The sequence below is a fragment of the Gymnoscopelus microlampas genome, assembly GCF_963454915.1.
Source record: "Gymnoscopelus microlampas genome assembly, chromosome: 2".
Classification (NCBI taxonomy): Eukaryota; Metazoa; Chordata; class Actinopteri; order Myctophiformes; family Myctophidae; genus Gymnoscopelus; species Gymnoscopelus microlampas.
Window position 1 is genome coordinate 32,314,982 of NC_139939.1, and position 17,257 is coordinate 32,332,238.

Consider the following 17,257-nt stretch of genomic DNA (forward strand, 5'->3'; position numbering starts at 1 on the left):
TATCTCACACCGGTAGATTCAGTGATATACAATCCAGAACAGACATCTCTCTGCCTTTTAAATACCTCTGGTGAGTGACACCCCAGTTTTGTTTAGGGTTGTGTGCGTGCGTGCGTGTGCGTGCGTGCGTTGGGGCACCATCACTACTTTAAATGAAGGCAGGAGGGAAGGAGATACTTGTATTCAAACAGGACAGTCAGCTGGTCATCTTGTCATTTATAAAGTTATATCCTCAGATACCAGTGTGATATGTTGGCACTAGAAGATCATCATTTACATATACAAGGAACCTGAAGTTTTACAAACCAATACATGCTTGAATAATAAAACATATGTATTTTCTTTTTTTTTTTCCTTTTCTTTCTTTTCTTTTTAAACAGGCAATACAATGCACTTAGTGCAGACATTCAAAAAAATTGAGCTGTTTAAAGTTCCTTTGTAAGTGTAGGACGTCTATCAGAATGGAAGGAAGGACAGAGGTTGAAAACAAAAATGTTTGAGTGTCAGGATGTAACAGATGATAATTGGCACATAGAATAAAGGCTGTCAGTCTTTTGTTAAGTTCTTTAGGGAAGGACAAACAAATAATATAATTTGTTTGTTTAATCGTGCTTTTGGTATCATTGGCAAAAGGGTAAAAGACACATCCTAGTCATTGTCAAAATACACCTTAGTGCAATGAAACTAAACATTTCTTTACTGCTATATGGATGGTAAACACCTTTTCCTTGTGTACCATTGTGTGTGTACAGTAGTGTGTGTGTGTGTGTGTGTGTGTGTGTGTGTGTGTGTGTGTGTGTGTGTGTGTGTGTGTGTGTGTGTGTGTGTGTGTGTGTGTGTGTGTGTGTGTGTGTGTGTGTGTGTGTGTGAGATAAAAAGCTTAGGTACATGTTAGAAATACATAATTTACAAGGTTTTTGAGGCTAACAGCTAAAAGGCTAAAATCTACATCCGCAAGAGAAATTGGCTTTGAAATGTGCCTGAGAGAAAACAAAAACAAAAAAATATATATACTGTATATGTTTATAACAAGACACTTAGAAACTCAAGTGATGACAAGCCAACCACTGGAGCTTGATGCACTATGACAATCCTGATCTGACAAATGGAATGTACTGTAAGGGACAAGGATTCCACAACCACCCAAGTCATCTTTTGAAAACTATTAGAAATTTTGAGATCTGCAACTGTACCATTTCAAATTAGTGTGGTGATGAGTTTCTAAAAAAGGAATTCAAGCGCCTATGCAACAACTGTTATATGATCAAATGTGGTCATTACCGTTTTCCATTGTGCACAGAAATTCTGAAAAATCTGCATAGTCAAATTTGATCAGTTTAGTTGAACTTGAACCCTTACTGAGAAAATTAGTGTGGCTAATTTAGATTTAGATTTGTGTTATAATTCTATATGACAAATTAACTTAATTAAGTTGACATAAATCAATAGTTGTTTATGGATTATAGATACAGTATAATATGCACACACAAAGCCATCAGATCCAGGTCTGGTTTTCACAGCATTAAAACAGGAGTGGGCAGGGGCAGGTAAGGATAAATTATACCTTTGTCTCATAAGAAAAATTGTCAAAATGGCTTAAGATGCATCTGAACTGCAAATATAGACAAGTACATAATATTGATCATAACTAACTGTGACATGATTTATCATAATGAAACATACAGCTAATACACTTGACCACGACTGGTTGACCTGGAAGGAACTGACTCCCATTGTGTGTTATGAAAGTGCACACAAAATGTTATTCTACAAGTTGTTGCATTTTCCTGGACATATGTAATGGTTATCTGTACAGGCTGGAGTTGTATTTTTCTTGTATCGCATCCTCCACATTACGAACACAAGTAATTCCTATGGAAGTGCAACAGATGGAATTTTGGTGGAATATGATGGAATGATTCTTCTTTTTAACCACTTAGAACATTTCAATATTGTTTTGAAATTATTTAGAAAATAGCCAAACTTCTAGCTCACAACACTTGTGGGCTCGTAGATCTGCAATTTTCTAAAATGATATCTTCTTTTTTTTTTTACATTCTCACCTATAATGATAAATAGGGGTTAAAGTGGTTAATTGACTGATAGGCACTGTGCTATCTATAATCAACAGGCAAAAGGTGCACTAGGTAAACCAAATCTAGATGTTTCTTTACTCATTCTGAACGTTGAAGCTAGTTGGATATGAACGCAATATGTTGTGTAAATCAAGCCTGCTTCAACTGCAAGACAGATCTCAGATATGGCTTCATCGACACTGTCCTCACCATCCTTATTTAACTGACGTTCACAGTCAACTCTCTTACTTCTGACAACTTACAATATGGACTGCAAGTTACTGTAATAGGGCTGTTCATCTGAAAGGATTTCTGTATTACACATGCAATCTTTTCACACAAAAAAAAGAGGCTCGAGTAGAGACTACTAGGATTTGACCAAGACATCTGGGAAATGAATTAGCATTAGATGTCCCTTGTGAGTGAATATCATAACACACATGTACTAAACAATCGTGCCCCCCAAAGGACACACTAACAGCCATCAAAATGTGAATTAGTCTTCTGCACCCCTTCAAGCCTAAAAATGACTAAATAGGGGTGGCAGGAATGCTCACTGTCACTGCATGCATCATGAAATGATCATTTTGCTTATGCCAATATCCACACACAGCAGCCTAATATCAACATCAGCCATCCATAGAGTACATACCCTTCCAGTCCAACCTGCCTATGGGATAAGGGGAGGGAGAGGGATTATCGTGGTGCAGACGTCCAAACCAACCACTTGTGTCAATCGACCTAAAGGTGTAGGTCAGGGGAACAAACGGATAGGTTTAAGCAGCATGGCATAAACATGGAAACCTTAGATTGGATACAGACCCCACCCCTCAATTCACTTGGAATCCATGCCTTTCATTCAGATTTACTTAGGATACTATGGGTGTAGGAGGGGTAGTTTGGAACAAGGTGAACTTGATGTGCTAAAAACACGTCACATTGGCCAAATCAATAACAACAAACGTACAGCACATACAAAACAAAGGCCATATGCTACATAGAGAAATAAAATTAAAAAAAAGACTACTGGTACTGTGCTTCTGGGGGGGGGGGGGGGGGGACTAGGAAAAAAAAAAACAAAAAAAACTCCTCGATACACATTTTCCATATTCATTCAAAAAGAAAAAGGAAATTAAAAAAACTGTTATGTATGCATTCAAGTGGTACTTTTATGGCTTTTTGTACAATACAACCTTTAGTGAAAATATACATCTAGACATAATTCAAGTACAAATGTACAAAATCTTTAAACTCATACTTTTTTCTTTAATTATAATACACTTTTAATACAGCTCATAAATACAGGTCAACATTCATCGAGTTCGTAAGATTTGCGCTCGGGTGGAGTTGTTGGTAGAGGTCGGCGGCGGGGGTGGGGTGGCGGTGGGGGCGGGAGGAGGGAGGGGGAGTGGTTTAAAGTCGTGAGGGCTCTCCATTCTCATCATCACTGTAGCCACTCTTAAAACAAACCTGGAAAGAGCCAAAGGTCTTATTATTACAAATATTTGCACATCTTCATTAATTTTCAACTGACAATCATATCTTTCCAACAGTTGTTACACTTAAGCCCATCATTGTATGATGGATAGCAAAAGTTGCCCATCTACAAGCTCACAATGAAAAACGCATTTCAATGAGACACGCTATGAGCTTGTAGATTGACTATTTTCGAACATTTTGATGACATTTAATTGTCATTAAATGTCCAAAATAGGGACGCCGGATTGAAAGAGGTAAAAGAAGAAAACAAAGAAAGTATGCTAATACTGTTGCACGTGAATTCTTCCTTTAAGGTGTATTTTAGGCATTCTGTGTGCTTTATTTCAAACAGAAGAGCGTAGAGAGACAGGAAACCAAGGACAAAGAGAGAAGAGACATGCGCGACAAGGCAGGGGTCAGATTGGAGATTGTGTCCTCACTCTCCAAGGAGCATATGGTCTGTACACTAACAGGCTGAGCCACCAGACATTCTAAAATAAATTCCTCATTTTAAACAGAAAACTCAGATGTACAACCTCACAACGTGTTGACACCTTAGGAATTTTCAAATAGCCAAAGTATATACTGTAAGTGTACAGTGGTTAAACTGATTTATTAACTCATTTTGCTGGGGACCCCCTGGAACTCCTTAAAGGGCCCCTGGGGTACCTGTTGAGAACCACTAATATAAAGTCAGGACAACCTGGGGGGACAACAAAGGGGCAGAGGGTTCCCAATCACCCGTTAGTTGATACAGACCATAATGGAGAGTTGATCCACATCCTTTTACCAGCATGTTTTTATAATTTGCCTAATTAGCCACTTAAACCCTATCTACATAGACTGTGGTCCCCCAGGGCTCTATCCTTGGCCCACTCCTTTTTTCCCTATACACCAAATTTCTTCGCCAAAGATAGACAATCTACAAGCTCACAACATGGCCAGTGGTGAGCTTATATATCTGCTATTTTTGACGCATGTTTGCCTATTATGACATGCCCAGAACAGGGCACTAGTAGACACTAGGATTCAAGTGGTTAAAGCCAAAAACAATGAGGATCCAACTAGATATTGAGTTTCCCTGTGGCCACAACCCTCCATTATTCGACCCTGCTTCTTTACAGTGCATTTCCTCCCCCTTCAAGCCGCTATTGCCAAGGTAACGTGAGAATAAATACAGAAAGGAAAAATCTAAAGGAATAAACAAGGGATTGAGATTCTCAGGCCCCCAGGGGCGCAGGATGGGGGAAAGAAAGAAAGCCATTGTCCTAAATTATCTTAAGCACCGTGTATACTTGGGAAGAGATAATTGGACATGAAAGCATGACCAGTCATATCCTGTTGCTTCTTCCTCACATGATCCTTGCAAGTTCACTGAGGACGAGGAGCAATGGCCTGTGGGGTGGATTTCGAATGATGCCTAGAAAAGAAAAGGAGAAAAAAAAGAAAAGAAAAAAGGAAGAAGGAAGAAAGAAAGAAAGTACCTTAGCCCCCACCCCCTCGGATAGTAGCTGGAGTGCTAGCACTTGCCTCTCTTCTGAAGAGGCGGTAGAAGAAACCTCTCTTTGGAGGAGGGTTAGGTCGGTTCACATCCAGGTCAGAGCACAGTGTCCCATCCGTCTCGTAGACATTGATTTCTTTGAAGCACTCCATCTCAATCATCTACAGAGGGGGAGATGCCAAGTTAACCACTTAAGCCCAATTTATACGTAAATAGTCGATCTACAAGCTCACACGTTGTGAGCTTGTAGATCTGCTATTTTTGAGGGATGAAAAGGAACGTAGCCTATGATGGCATGCCCAAAATAGAGATGGCAGATTGAAAGTAGTTAAGGAAGCCATGCCATACCAGTCACCGTGACAGCTAACTTACTGTATCCGCAACTAATAGAACAATAAACTTTACCACCCACCACAGAGGTTGCTGCCTTTTGTTAAAGACGGGGTGCTGTGCTTTTCAGTGATTTCCCCCCCCCTAAAACATAATCATCAGGTATTATGGTTATACTAGGAGGAAGATTTTTTTCAAAAAAGTGTACAGAAATTGTTAAAATTATGTTTTTATGTGGACACGTCTCCAGTTCATTAAGTTCATCAACCTCATAGACACATGAAAAACAGAAAGAGTGCAAAACCATGGCACCACCTCTTTAACCCATTTAGGCCTTCTAAATCCTGACCAACGTTTTGTGGTTTTTTTTTTTCAAAGATCAACAACTACAGTCCAGGCTTCGAAGGTATAACGAAAAGGTGTTCCAGGTCTAAATGGGTTTGAATATATTATGGCCGACTATTTGGTAGTGGGTTCTATCCAGATAGAATGTCAGGTTGGCATTTGGGTAAGACTGTCCCCTTAACCACATGAACCCTAGCGTCCCGATTCTGGACATGTCATAATAGGCGAACATCCAGTAGAAATAGCGGCTCCACAAGCTCACGTGTCCCAGCGCAACGCATTATAAGCTTGTAAATCGGCTATTTATGTAGAGGTCAAAATGGCACAGTAAAAAGTTAGACTAGTGTGTGTCTTGTACACATTGAGCTCATCAAACCATTATGTGTTTCTGTACCGAGTGGACCTCTGACATAGACCTACAGCACACCAGTTACAGCTACTACCTTTAAACACATTTGAAATATCGGGCTTTTTGTATACTACAGTATTTTGAATAGTTTTGGGGAAAATTCTGCTAATTGTCCCAAAATGAACTGCAAAATCCTGAAGGTTTTCTGATATTTGTTTCAAAAAGCTTTATACCAAGCTACCTTTGCCAATGTAACTTTCTAACAGCAAATGAACATTAGTGGTCATGTGAGCCAGTGTTTCCAGTTGCAATGTTACATAGCTTTGTTTACACAATACTGTACCCCCTCCGACTGTACTGTACATACTGTACTTTCCCGATTTTGTTTATAATAGTTTTTATGTTTTTGACATATGCTTTGGCAATGTAAACGTATGTTTTATCATGCCAATAAAGTTCCTTTGAATTGAATCATTTATCTAGAGAACTGCCTGTAGGCAGATGACTGAAGGCTTGAACATCGATCATGGGTCAGGCATTTACAGCACTGTTATACAGTAAGTGTTGTTATTACAACGGTTTCGGCGTTTGCAGCCGATAAAGATGATGTTACACTAAGATAAATAACATCATCACCCATCTGTGTTTACATGTTCATGCCATTCATTTCTCCACATGTAACCATTTCCAATGCTGCAGCAACACATTGTATTGTCTCGCTGCTGAACTGAGGTATGACATCATCTGTCTGGCCTGCATGCAGTACCTCATTCTGCCAGGGGATGGAGACACTGCCTGTGACAAACTTGTGGTAGAAGTCATCATCGGTGGTGTCAAGGTTCACCCCTTTGACGGTGGAGAACTGCTCAATGTCCAGGACGTCTTTACAGTACACCGCCCGGGGCTGAGAGAGACAGAGAGAGAGATACACGCAGTGAGAGAGATTAAACAAAGGAACGAGAAATGTGAGGCAGAAAACAGTGACATGTCTACTTTGAGGGGAAAAAGTGAAAATCAAACAAAACCTAAATACCACCAGTATAATTTGAATAATAAAGATTCACACTCCTATACCGTCTTCTGTGCACTGCATAGTTCAGCATAAGCCCACTGACCTAAATAACCCACAATAAGAAATCTAGATAATCTCTTGCTTTCTTCTATTGCTTTAACCTCTTGGTCCGGTCTCATCTCCGGTCCGGTCTCATCGTCTATTTATAGCATGACAAATGTCATGTTTTTCTTCGAAAAGCCTTATTATCCTGGAGAGAGAATGTGTAGCACCCGGAATTCGAACCCGGGTCTCCTGCATGGAATGCCTACATCTTAACCACTGGACTAAAGGGATATTCCCATAGCCCGGGGGAGATATTAGAGTTTTAGGTCATCAGGCTGAGGCTGTGAGCCACTCTGCTACATATGTAAGAGGAGCAGACCACGAGGGACTCTGGGAGACAGTGGTAGCTAGCTTCCACTGTGAGTGTTTATTTGTGACAATGGTATTTCCTGTATGCTTATTTTGAGCTTATTTTGAGCTTTCAGGGGAATATGAACAGTGAATTCAGGGCTTGGTGATAAAAACAAAATCCAATATCAAGATATTTTTTCTACCAAAAACCTCAATATCGATATTTTGACAATAATATCGTATTGTGATGATAATATATATTTTTGTATACATTCTTTAAGAAAAAAGTATAAGATGGGTAGTAAATAACACTTCTCAGATGATATCTAGCCTCAATATATTGCAGAGCCCTACTTGTATGTGCTATACTGTGTGTGCCATGTGTATACTGTGCTGATGCTTACGTCAGGACTGAAGGGAGGGTCCAGCATATTTGCCTCCAGCCTTTTGAAGTTGATGTTTCTGAATATGGGGTGCTGCTTCACCTCGACTCCCCCACGACCCTGGCACCCCAGCCGCTCTTTGGGGTCCTTGGACAGCAGCTGACACACAGGAAGAGGAAGTGAAGAGCTGTGTTATGATTTCCCGAAATGTCATTCTTTTGTTTCTCAACTTGAGTTACCCCCAACCGGTCAACATGGATACAAATATTTTCCTTGATCCACTTCCAATTTGTTTAAAAACAGAGCTAGTTCTGTATCAGCCTCACCTCAGTAAATCCTAAAACACAGCAACATACGCACAGACAGTGTAGGCTTATGTGATGTTGGTTAACTCACTGACAGTTTTATCGCTAGTCTAATCCTCCCATCTCAGAGTGGATACAAAAGTGCATGTATATACAAACACATACACATGCACACGCACACACACACGTACACCGTCCACACATAATCCTCGTTGTGTGTAAGTCTGACCCGCCATGATGGCATAAGGACGGATACAGATCATCACACGTATATGCACACACACAGGCAGAGCTTAAATCACAGCACTGACACAGTAAGAATAACAGAGCACCATCGCTGTCTCCACCAGAGCTTCTGGATAATGTGATCAGCACCCCATCTACAGAGGCCTTGTGGAGTCCCTCAGGAGGAGTGCCATTTTTATTGGTTCACTTTTCAGCGGGCATACTGACTGCGTCTGTTGTCAAGCAAGCGGTGGTGGTGGCTTAAACAACCGTGTTCATAACACTTCCCTGACTCCTGCTTTCTTTCTCTCATTCGCTCTCGTGTTCTTCTTTCCTTCTCCTTTTGTAATTCCCCCCTCTTTCTATAGTTCCTGCAGTCCCATAATTGTTTATAATTCACCACAGGCTTCAAAAGCCAAATCTCATTCTCACTCTCTCCTCTTGACAGCTCAGATCACTTGTCTATTTTGGTCTGTGGTGATATCCATCTAGCTGATAAAAGGGCAGACACCTCTCTCTCTCCTTATTATGTTTCTTCCAATTCCTCCTTACACCCTTGTTCGCCCAACTGACCCCCCACTCCCTGTTCTTCCTCTCCCTCTCTCCTTGGGGAGTCTTTTGACTCTGCTGAACCTGAGGTCAGAATGTTCCACAGCGTCACACAAATAAATGTCCCCTCCCCCTCTCCTCAGAACCGAAGCAAACCAGTAGTTCCCTCTTTTAGAGAGAATACGTCAGGGGCTGGGGTTTAGTGAGACTGTAGGGGAGAGAAAGGCGCAGAGAAAAAGAGACATACAGAACTCTTCTCAGGCCAAGTAGATAAATACACCTAATCCAGGTATGGTGCACTAGTACACTAAGGCCCTGTTCAGACTGGCAGACTCCAATCTAGATAGGATATCAGATTTGGGCTGCCTGTCTGAACAGGGCCTTAGGACAACCACTGCACACAACTCATAGAAAACTGGCAATGAAGGGTTATTCATTTCTGCCAACAATTTTATACTACTAGTACTGACCTAAATAAAGGGACATGCGTCACAAAGCATAAATACTTCAAATCCTCCCTTTGAAGTTGTCCGTAGCCTCCGAATGATTGTTCAATGCCCTCTGTCTCTGAATCTGTCTCCCTTCAGGTCAGCATTTACATATTTTTTCCGAGTGCACACTTGCCCCTGATTGTCACACAATGCGTCAAAGTGACTGTAATTCTTTAATGCCTCTCCTCATCACTCATTTCTCACCTGTCTGCAGATGTCCTTCGCTTCTTCTGAGAACTTATCGGAGTACTCCTCCGGGTCCTCGCGCACTCGCCTGTCCACCTCCTCCCTCTTGACGCGCTCCTTGCGTTTGCGGAAAGGCGACTGGCCTTGAATCATCTCAAAGACCAGGCAGCCCAGCCCCCACCAGTCCGGACTGAAGTTGTAGCTCTCATTCTGGATGACCTCAGGAGCTTGAGGGAGTCACCGAGGGATGGAAAGAGGGTCAGATGTAGGAGGTGATTAAAGGAAGGAGGTAGAGAAAGAAAAACAATGATTACTTCAAAAAGCAGAATGGAAAACTGGGCTTTCATTCTGGATCGCCTCAGAGGGAGAGAGAGTGTGAGAGAAACAGAAAGGTGGCACAGAAAGGGCAATAAAATTCACTTTGGGAGCATCTAAAGAAATGTGCTATATTCTATCTTTTCTCAAGTACTATTTTTTGACCTAGTACCTATTGACTTTTTATTTGGATGCATGTGCATTCTCTTGGACTGCATAGAACGTGTAGTATGGATAGACAGCAAAGGTTGTGTTCAAAGTAGGGCTGCACAAGTCTTGCTAAAAGGTGAATCACGATTTTCCTCCCCAATAATTGAGATCACGATTCTCACACACAACGCTTCAATAAAATACATTTATTGGATTCTTAGATGCGAGTAAAAATGTGTTGAGAGGTTGCTGTCTGTCTAGACAGGCTTTAAACTACCAATAGTGCTGGACTTAAAACAGAATACAGTATATCAAAGTGCTGGTCTCTTCTTTTCTTTTCTTCTTTTTTTTCTTTTTTCTCTAAAGTTAGAGTAGCCAATCATTTTTTACCCCTTTTTCACCCCAATCTAGTCGTTTTGCCAATGGATGCCGCCCCACACACATTTCTGTGTTGTCACTGCTGTCGTATCCTACTGACTCACCTGCCAGTGAGAAGCCCCCACCAGGAGGACGTAGAGCCTTCGTACTACTCCTCCCGCCCAACACTCCCCTCTGCCGCCCCAGCCCGTAGGACTACGTGCAATGCCCAATATCATCCTCCCCGTCCGGCTTCCCTCCCCCGAACACGGGCCAATTGTGTTTGAGTAGACGCTCGACAAAGCCGGATGCCCCACGGTGGATTCGAACCCACAACCTCCGTGGTGGTGGGCAGTGACTTTACCACAGCGCCACCCGAGCGCCCTGTTATCTCTTCTAACAAAAAGAACTTGTTCATTTTCTTATTATTATTTTAGAAAACTCAAAAGTGGTTGATTTAAATGCTGCTAAACATTAATAACAATAAAGGTATTTTTTTGGACAGCCAACTACTGTAAAGTTTATTGGCCAAGGACACCAGCCTATCAATATTTTGAGGCAAAAGTTTAAATTTATATGTAGTCGTATAACTGCGTTGCTCGCCGAAAGTAACAGATTTAAAAGCTCACATCATGTTGCAATGCGACACAATGTGAACTTGTAGGTCTGTTAGTTTCAGCAAGCGACGTGATCACATAGATGTATGAATCGATATTTTTATATATTTTTTTATTAATCATGCAGCCCTATTTGAAAGTTACAAAAATGTAAATGTCTCACATAAGAAAGGAGGTGAATGGCAATTAGCAGAAAGGGAAGTGGAGCTGCATAGGTTCAATTGCATCCATGTCTTACCCATGTAACCAACAGTCCCAACTCGCCCTCGTATCGTCTCCCCATCAGGGATCTGAACTGCCAGGCCCAGGTCTGAGATCCGGATGTGTCCTATAGCACAAGAGACATTTTTACCAGCCATAATTAATGGCTTGTGTCAACCATTGGGTCACGTCATAATAGGCAAATATTCGGCGAAACTAGGCCAACATTCTGCAAAAATAGGTGAACATTCAGTGAAAATAGCTGATCTACGAGCTGAGAACGTGTGCCGTTGCGACACGTTTAAGAAAAACAACTTCACGTTGATTTTGCTATTTGTATCCTTGCTTCCTTCCTCTTTTAAAATTAAAATTGCCCAACATCGATGTTGGGTCGACAGTGGATGTGCATAACATGCACTGATGTCAAACACAACAGAAACCGTTCCCTAACAACGCTGATTTGCGCATGTGGCCCCTGCTCATATACAGAGTTAGCCATGAACAAATATGGAGTCCAGGCTAGACTATGAATTCAGTACTATGACGTCATATTTAAGACATTTGCGGATTTATCCATATTCTTAGCGGTGCCAGCCGCTCTACCTTTGACTATGTCCGTCCGTTTGTCCGTCTGTCCGTTTGTCCGTATGTCCGTTTGAGCACGGGCTTTAAACAGCTATAACTCCAGTTCGCAGCATGCCAGAAAGTCCAAATTTGGTATGTGGACTTAGACCACCAATAGGGACGAGCATTGACTGCTGAAGCCCCGCCCCGCTCTATTATAGCGCCACCAGGAGGCCACTGGCTTTAAACAGCTATAACTCCATTTTGCAGCATGCCACCAAGTCCAAATTTGGTATGTGGACTTACACCACCAATAGGGACGAGCATTAATTGCTGAAGCCCCGCCCCGCCCTATTATAGCGCCACCAGGAGGCCACTCATCAAAGGCACCGCTTCCTTCACACAGGGTGTGATTTTTGGTACAACCACTGATCTGACCGACTTACCACTCTGCACTTCCCTCCCTTGGGTCAACGGCTATACGCACAGCGAGTTTGAAGTCTATCAGTCGGACCATACATGCCCATAGGGGCATATCAGTCGGATCGGCGGTTCTGACAATCGGATCTTCATATTATGCCCATATACAGTAATATGCCCCTATACCTGGCGAAATACTCATACATTTTGGTTGGATCAGCGGTGTGACGTAGATGTGAGGGTCGGGTTAGTGACCTGAAGTCTAGATGTGAGCTGTCGCATAGTGGCCCAAACCTCTAGTTAGAAAGAAGACCCGAAATGGGTCCTCGGACACACATCCTCAAATACTAAAATCAACAGGAAGTTGGCAGTTTTTTTAGGCAGAATCTGCTTTGTTTGCCTTTATTTATGAGCTAAATAGTGACCTTTGAGACCTTTCACTGTGCAATGTAAGTCAATGAGGACACAAAGTTTGTATCTATGTCTAATCAACAGAGCAATTGAACAAGATATCTCGCCACAGTCGCCAATATTTGGAGTTACATCACGGCAAGGTAACTACACAACCCAAACCTCTACCAAAGATTCACTGTGCTTTAACCAGTCACCACACAGCCTCCCAAAAGAGAAGACTGATAAATGGAGGAGTTATGTTTTGGACAGAAAACCAGGGACTACACAATGCTGATGTTGAGTCAAAACTTTAAAGTCACCTTGGACCTGAGTGGAACAGTGAGAGAGCAGGTCTGGAACTTACCACGATCATCCAGAAGGATGTTTTCAGGTTTCAAATCCCTGGAAAATAAGAAAAAAAAAGATTTTTCTTTTTTATTCAAACAGAACCTTTATGATTTTGAAAAATGTGAAATAACGTTAACGCTGCCAAACGGCAGTGACACCACAGGAAACGTTATGGTGATTAACACTAATGTCAGCAGAGATGGTGTTGGCAAATGGAAGAAATCAATCAATGTGGCTAAACACAGGGGGCTTAAATAGAAAACACAGGCATGCCTCACACATTTTATTTTTGAGGACAAGGAGACAAGTGCCCTTTATGTAAAACAAATAAACATAGCCATAAGAAATAAAACAATAAAAAGGCTTTCTCTTTGTTTCTCCTTTTCCCCAGAATTTTTCAAAAAGTTTACATTTCAATAGCTAAGGACCACACCATGAATTAAATGCAAATAAGAATATATGTTTAACAGTGGTGAGCGTGATAAGTAGAAACGTAACCTTACAGGGAGGGCACATCGGCTGAGGTGTGAGGAATATTTCACCTAAGGAACCACCAGAGCTTCTGGGTTCAGCAGACCCCCACACATCTTCCTATGGAATGGGCTCTGTGTGTAACTGTAGTTCTCAGAAGGTGGTACACGTTTACGGTTTCGGTTCAGTTCCCCATAGCTTCATTTGATTGGCTCGGCAGCAGATTTGAACCAGGTGTCATGTGCGTTTCCAGTTCAAATCTTCTGAGCCAATCAAACAAAGCTATGGGGAACTGAACCGGAACAGGAAACTGGTATGCCACCTTCTGGAAACCCAAAACTACAGTTATGCACATAGCCTAAGACATGTGGCACTTCACTATGGGAAGCTATCATAGCTGTAGCGTCAATTCGTAAAGAGTGATCCGGGTTCATACTGTATATGGTGAGAACCTGGCGGAGGTTGGAGTGTAATCAATATCAGGTTGCCACATGGCCAAAAGAGTTTGTGAATGGGAGGCATACTGAGATTTTCTCATTCGTAAGTAAAGGACTCTGTAGGGTGGGTGATGGCTGATTTAGGCAGTCACACTTGGCCTGAGTCAAACTAATTGGACTCAGAGCCATGTGTGTGTGTGACTAGACACCTGTTTTGCCGAGCCAATCGATGCACACAGTATAATGAGCCATGGTTTTGCTTTTTTTTAGAAGGAAGTGAGGCACTCTCCCGAGATAACAGATGGGCCCAAAACGCAAGGATGGCAAGATGGATTGGAATTCGATAGACTGGGAGGTAATTCAAGACACTATATGAAACAGCTAAACGCAAGCAGAAACATTTATTACAGGGTATGTGCCACATGGGGAGAGGAATAACCTGAACAGAGGGTGCTGATGCAGCAGGAAAGTAGATTGGCAGTTAAAGATTGGGTAAAGATGCTTGATGTGGAAGTCATCTGATGAGTAATGGGTGTGTGTTAGACGACTGCTAGGTTGTTCACGAGACAATGTTTTTCCCGGAAGCACAGTGAAAGCCTCCGTTTTTAGCAACTATCAGAGGATTGATCATAGTGGATATAAATATTTTGTGACCACTTGAAAAGTTAAGAAATATGAAAAATCGTGGCAGTGGATGGGTTATGATTTATTTATTTATACTTGCAGTGAATGAGTTAATTGATTTCTTTGACCATTGATTCCCCCAGTGGAGGGCAGCGATGACGATGGGACAAATTAATTTGCATCTAATCTTTCATCAGACGCAACGAAAAATAAGTCACTGCACGTGTGGAAATGCATTCCATCAAACTTTTAGCTGCATTTTTCCTCCCAGTGCGCAGGAAGAAGTTTTAGGATGTTTACGGTGATCTCGCCCACTTGAAATATGTACTCTGTTGTTTCCGTTGTGTGTAAACATAATAACTATTCTCAAACCAGTTGTCCTCAAAACCCTGCCTCCAGGGTTTGGTAATCTATTGGGAATTGATTACATGCAACTGGAAAATCCAGTCTCAATGTTTGTAAACAAATAATTGGTCTATAGGACTAACGTAGACCTATAGGACAGGAAGGGGAGTGTTTAAGGTGTGGTCCTGCTCCTAAACATGTGCTAATATAGCTCAAATAAAAGAGATTTTAAAAGATATTTAGGGGGAAAATCTAATTAATATGTTGTGACTTGTGATCCTTACAAACTTACTAAAACAAATGGCTTCTCGGCATCAACTTTTGGCCATCTAGCACAGAATTTACTCTTTTTAAAAATAAATGTTCTTGTCCTCCAAATTGAACTTGACCCTATGCTCATGGGACGAATGACATCACTTAGAAAGACATCTATAGAAAAACACTTGCCATGAAATGTTTGACTTCACCAATATTGTTGCCTAAACTGCCTACAGTGCTCTCAAGATACCACTCCCACTGCGGGACAAGTAAGTAAGTCAAACCTGTAGACTATCCTCTCGCGGTGCAGGTCCTCCAGACCACAGCAGATCTCCGCTGCGTAGAAGATGGCCCTCTGTTCATCGAAGCCCGAGTTGCCCATGTTGTATATGTGGAACTTGAGGTCGCCGCCGTTCATAATGGTCAGCACCAGGCACAGCGCATCCTTGGTCTCATAGGCATAAGCTAGACTAACCTGGGGTGAGGGGGGGTGTCAGGGGAGGTGCGGGGAGGAGAAGCAGGAAGGAAACAGTGCAGAGGAGGAGATGTGCAACGGTCAGGAGACACGGTGGCCCACAAGTGTGCAATTGTTTCATGTAATATTCCCGACAATTCCATTATAGCCCAAAAGCAAAATGCAAAGAATGTACACAAAGCGTCAGAGAGAAGGAGAAACGGATGGATCACAAACACTGAAACACAGAAACTTCATTTCCAGCCCTCACTCCATTACCTCCTGTCCTCTCGCTCTAATCCTACCATCTATCTCTCTCCTAGACCTCTTTCCCATCCACCCGCCTCCCGGCCTTTCCCCTGCAGGTCAATGACACACAGAGTGTAGTGTGTGTGTGTGTGTGTGTGTGTGTGTGTGTGTGTGTGTGTGTGTGTGTGTGTGTGTGTGTGTGTGTGTGTGTGTGTGTACTGTCAGGGGGATGTTGCTACCATCAGGAAAAATCCCAGCTGGTTTTGGCTATGTGCACACCAAAGTGACCCAAGACGGGATGGGAAAGTTCTTAGGATGACAGAGATAACCCCCCCCCCCCCCAAACACCCACAAACACACACACAAAGTATGCATGCATATAAGCAAACATAAAATCCTATAGTGTGTAGTGTACACAAGTAAACAAATGCACCCACACACAATATATCCACAGAGGCAGCATGCGCATACACGCATACACCACAGTTATACAGTCATTCTGCAGTAATGAACATTCCCATTGGAAATGAAAGTAGGCAACTGTCTCTGTGCCACAGGGCAAGGTGGTTCCTGCCCCAGTGTAAGCTCCTGGATACAACAGGACAGGGTCACCCTGCCCTGACACACACTCACTCACTCACGCTCAAGGCCAAGATTTGCAAAGTATCCCTATGGCCTTTTAATGGGAACACGCACACATGCGCACACACACTCAAACCAAAACACAATCATATACTCCACAGGCATATACTCCCACACTCGGACACAGTACACCCAGTAAGCAGCAGCAAGGGGGAAATACGGACTTTCAGAACATACTGACTCAGACTCAGTATGCATTGATTGGGAAGAAAATCCTTTTGCAAAGAGGAGAAGAGAAGGGAGAGAGCGATAGATCATTAGATATTAGAGAGAGAGAGAGAGAGAGAGAGAGAGAGAGAGAGAGAGAGTGGGAGACAGAGATAGATAAATACATAGAGAGACAGAGAGAGAGGGGTTTGAGAGAGTACTTGACTCTTCTCCTTGCTACTGCTGTTTGGGCAGCGTTGCTTGGCAACAGAGCTGCTCTCATAGGCAGAGAGGCAAATGAAGAGCCATTGCTTCTGCCTGCAGCTCTAACACATGCGTGCTTGCATGAACACACACACACAGCAACATGCTAATCCCAGGTGACATGAGCTGCACGTCTGACGTTCTGTAACAAGCATATTTCAGGTTCTGAGTGTGTGTGTGTGTGTGTGTGTGTGTGTGTGTGTGTGTGTGTGTGTGTGTGTGTGTGTGTGTGTGTGTGTGTGTGTGTGTGTGTGTTTTAGCAATGAGTCACTCAAAACAAGGACTCGTAACGTAGCTCATGCTACATCAGACGAGGAGTACTTCAACACCTCATACACAGTCAAACCCATAGTGTTATTTTAACTCTGAGAATGT

The 17,257-nt window shown here is 42.4% G+C and overlaps 1 protein-coding gene across 2 annotated transcripts in view; it reads right to left on the bottom strand.

Moving 5' to 3' along the window:
- Window positions 1-801: 801 nt before the first annotated feature.
- Window positions 802-17,257, bottom strand: part of grk4 (G protein-coupled receptor kinase 4) — a 66,622-nt gene continuing 50,166 nt past the window's right edge. Inside the window, exons 9-16 of one of the 2 annotated variants that reach the window (XM_084072960.1) lie at window positions 15,411-15,601; window positions 13,008-13,045; window positions 11,304-11,393; window positions 9,645-9,853; window positions 7,892-8,029; window positions 6,846-6,983; window positions 5,085-5,216; window positions 802-3,545 (exon numbers count right to left, since the gene is read on the bottom strand). In XM_084072960.1, coding sequence (XP_083929086.1) covers window positions 3,489-3,545; window positions 5,085-5,216; window positions 6,846-6,983; window positions 7,892-8,029; window positions 9,645-9,853; window positions 11,304-11,393; window positions 13,008-13,045; window positions 15,411-15,601 — 993 coding nt within the window. In that variant the 3' untranslated portion in view covers window positions 802-3,488. Of the gene's footprint in view, window positions 3,546-5,038; window positions 5,217-6,845; window positions 6,984-7,891; window positions 8,030-9,644; window positions 9,854-11,303; window positions 11,394-13,007; window positions 13,046-15,410; window positions 15,602-17,257 lie in introns of both variants that reach the window. The other variant, XM_084072961.1, reaches the window with a different exon arrangement.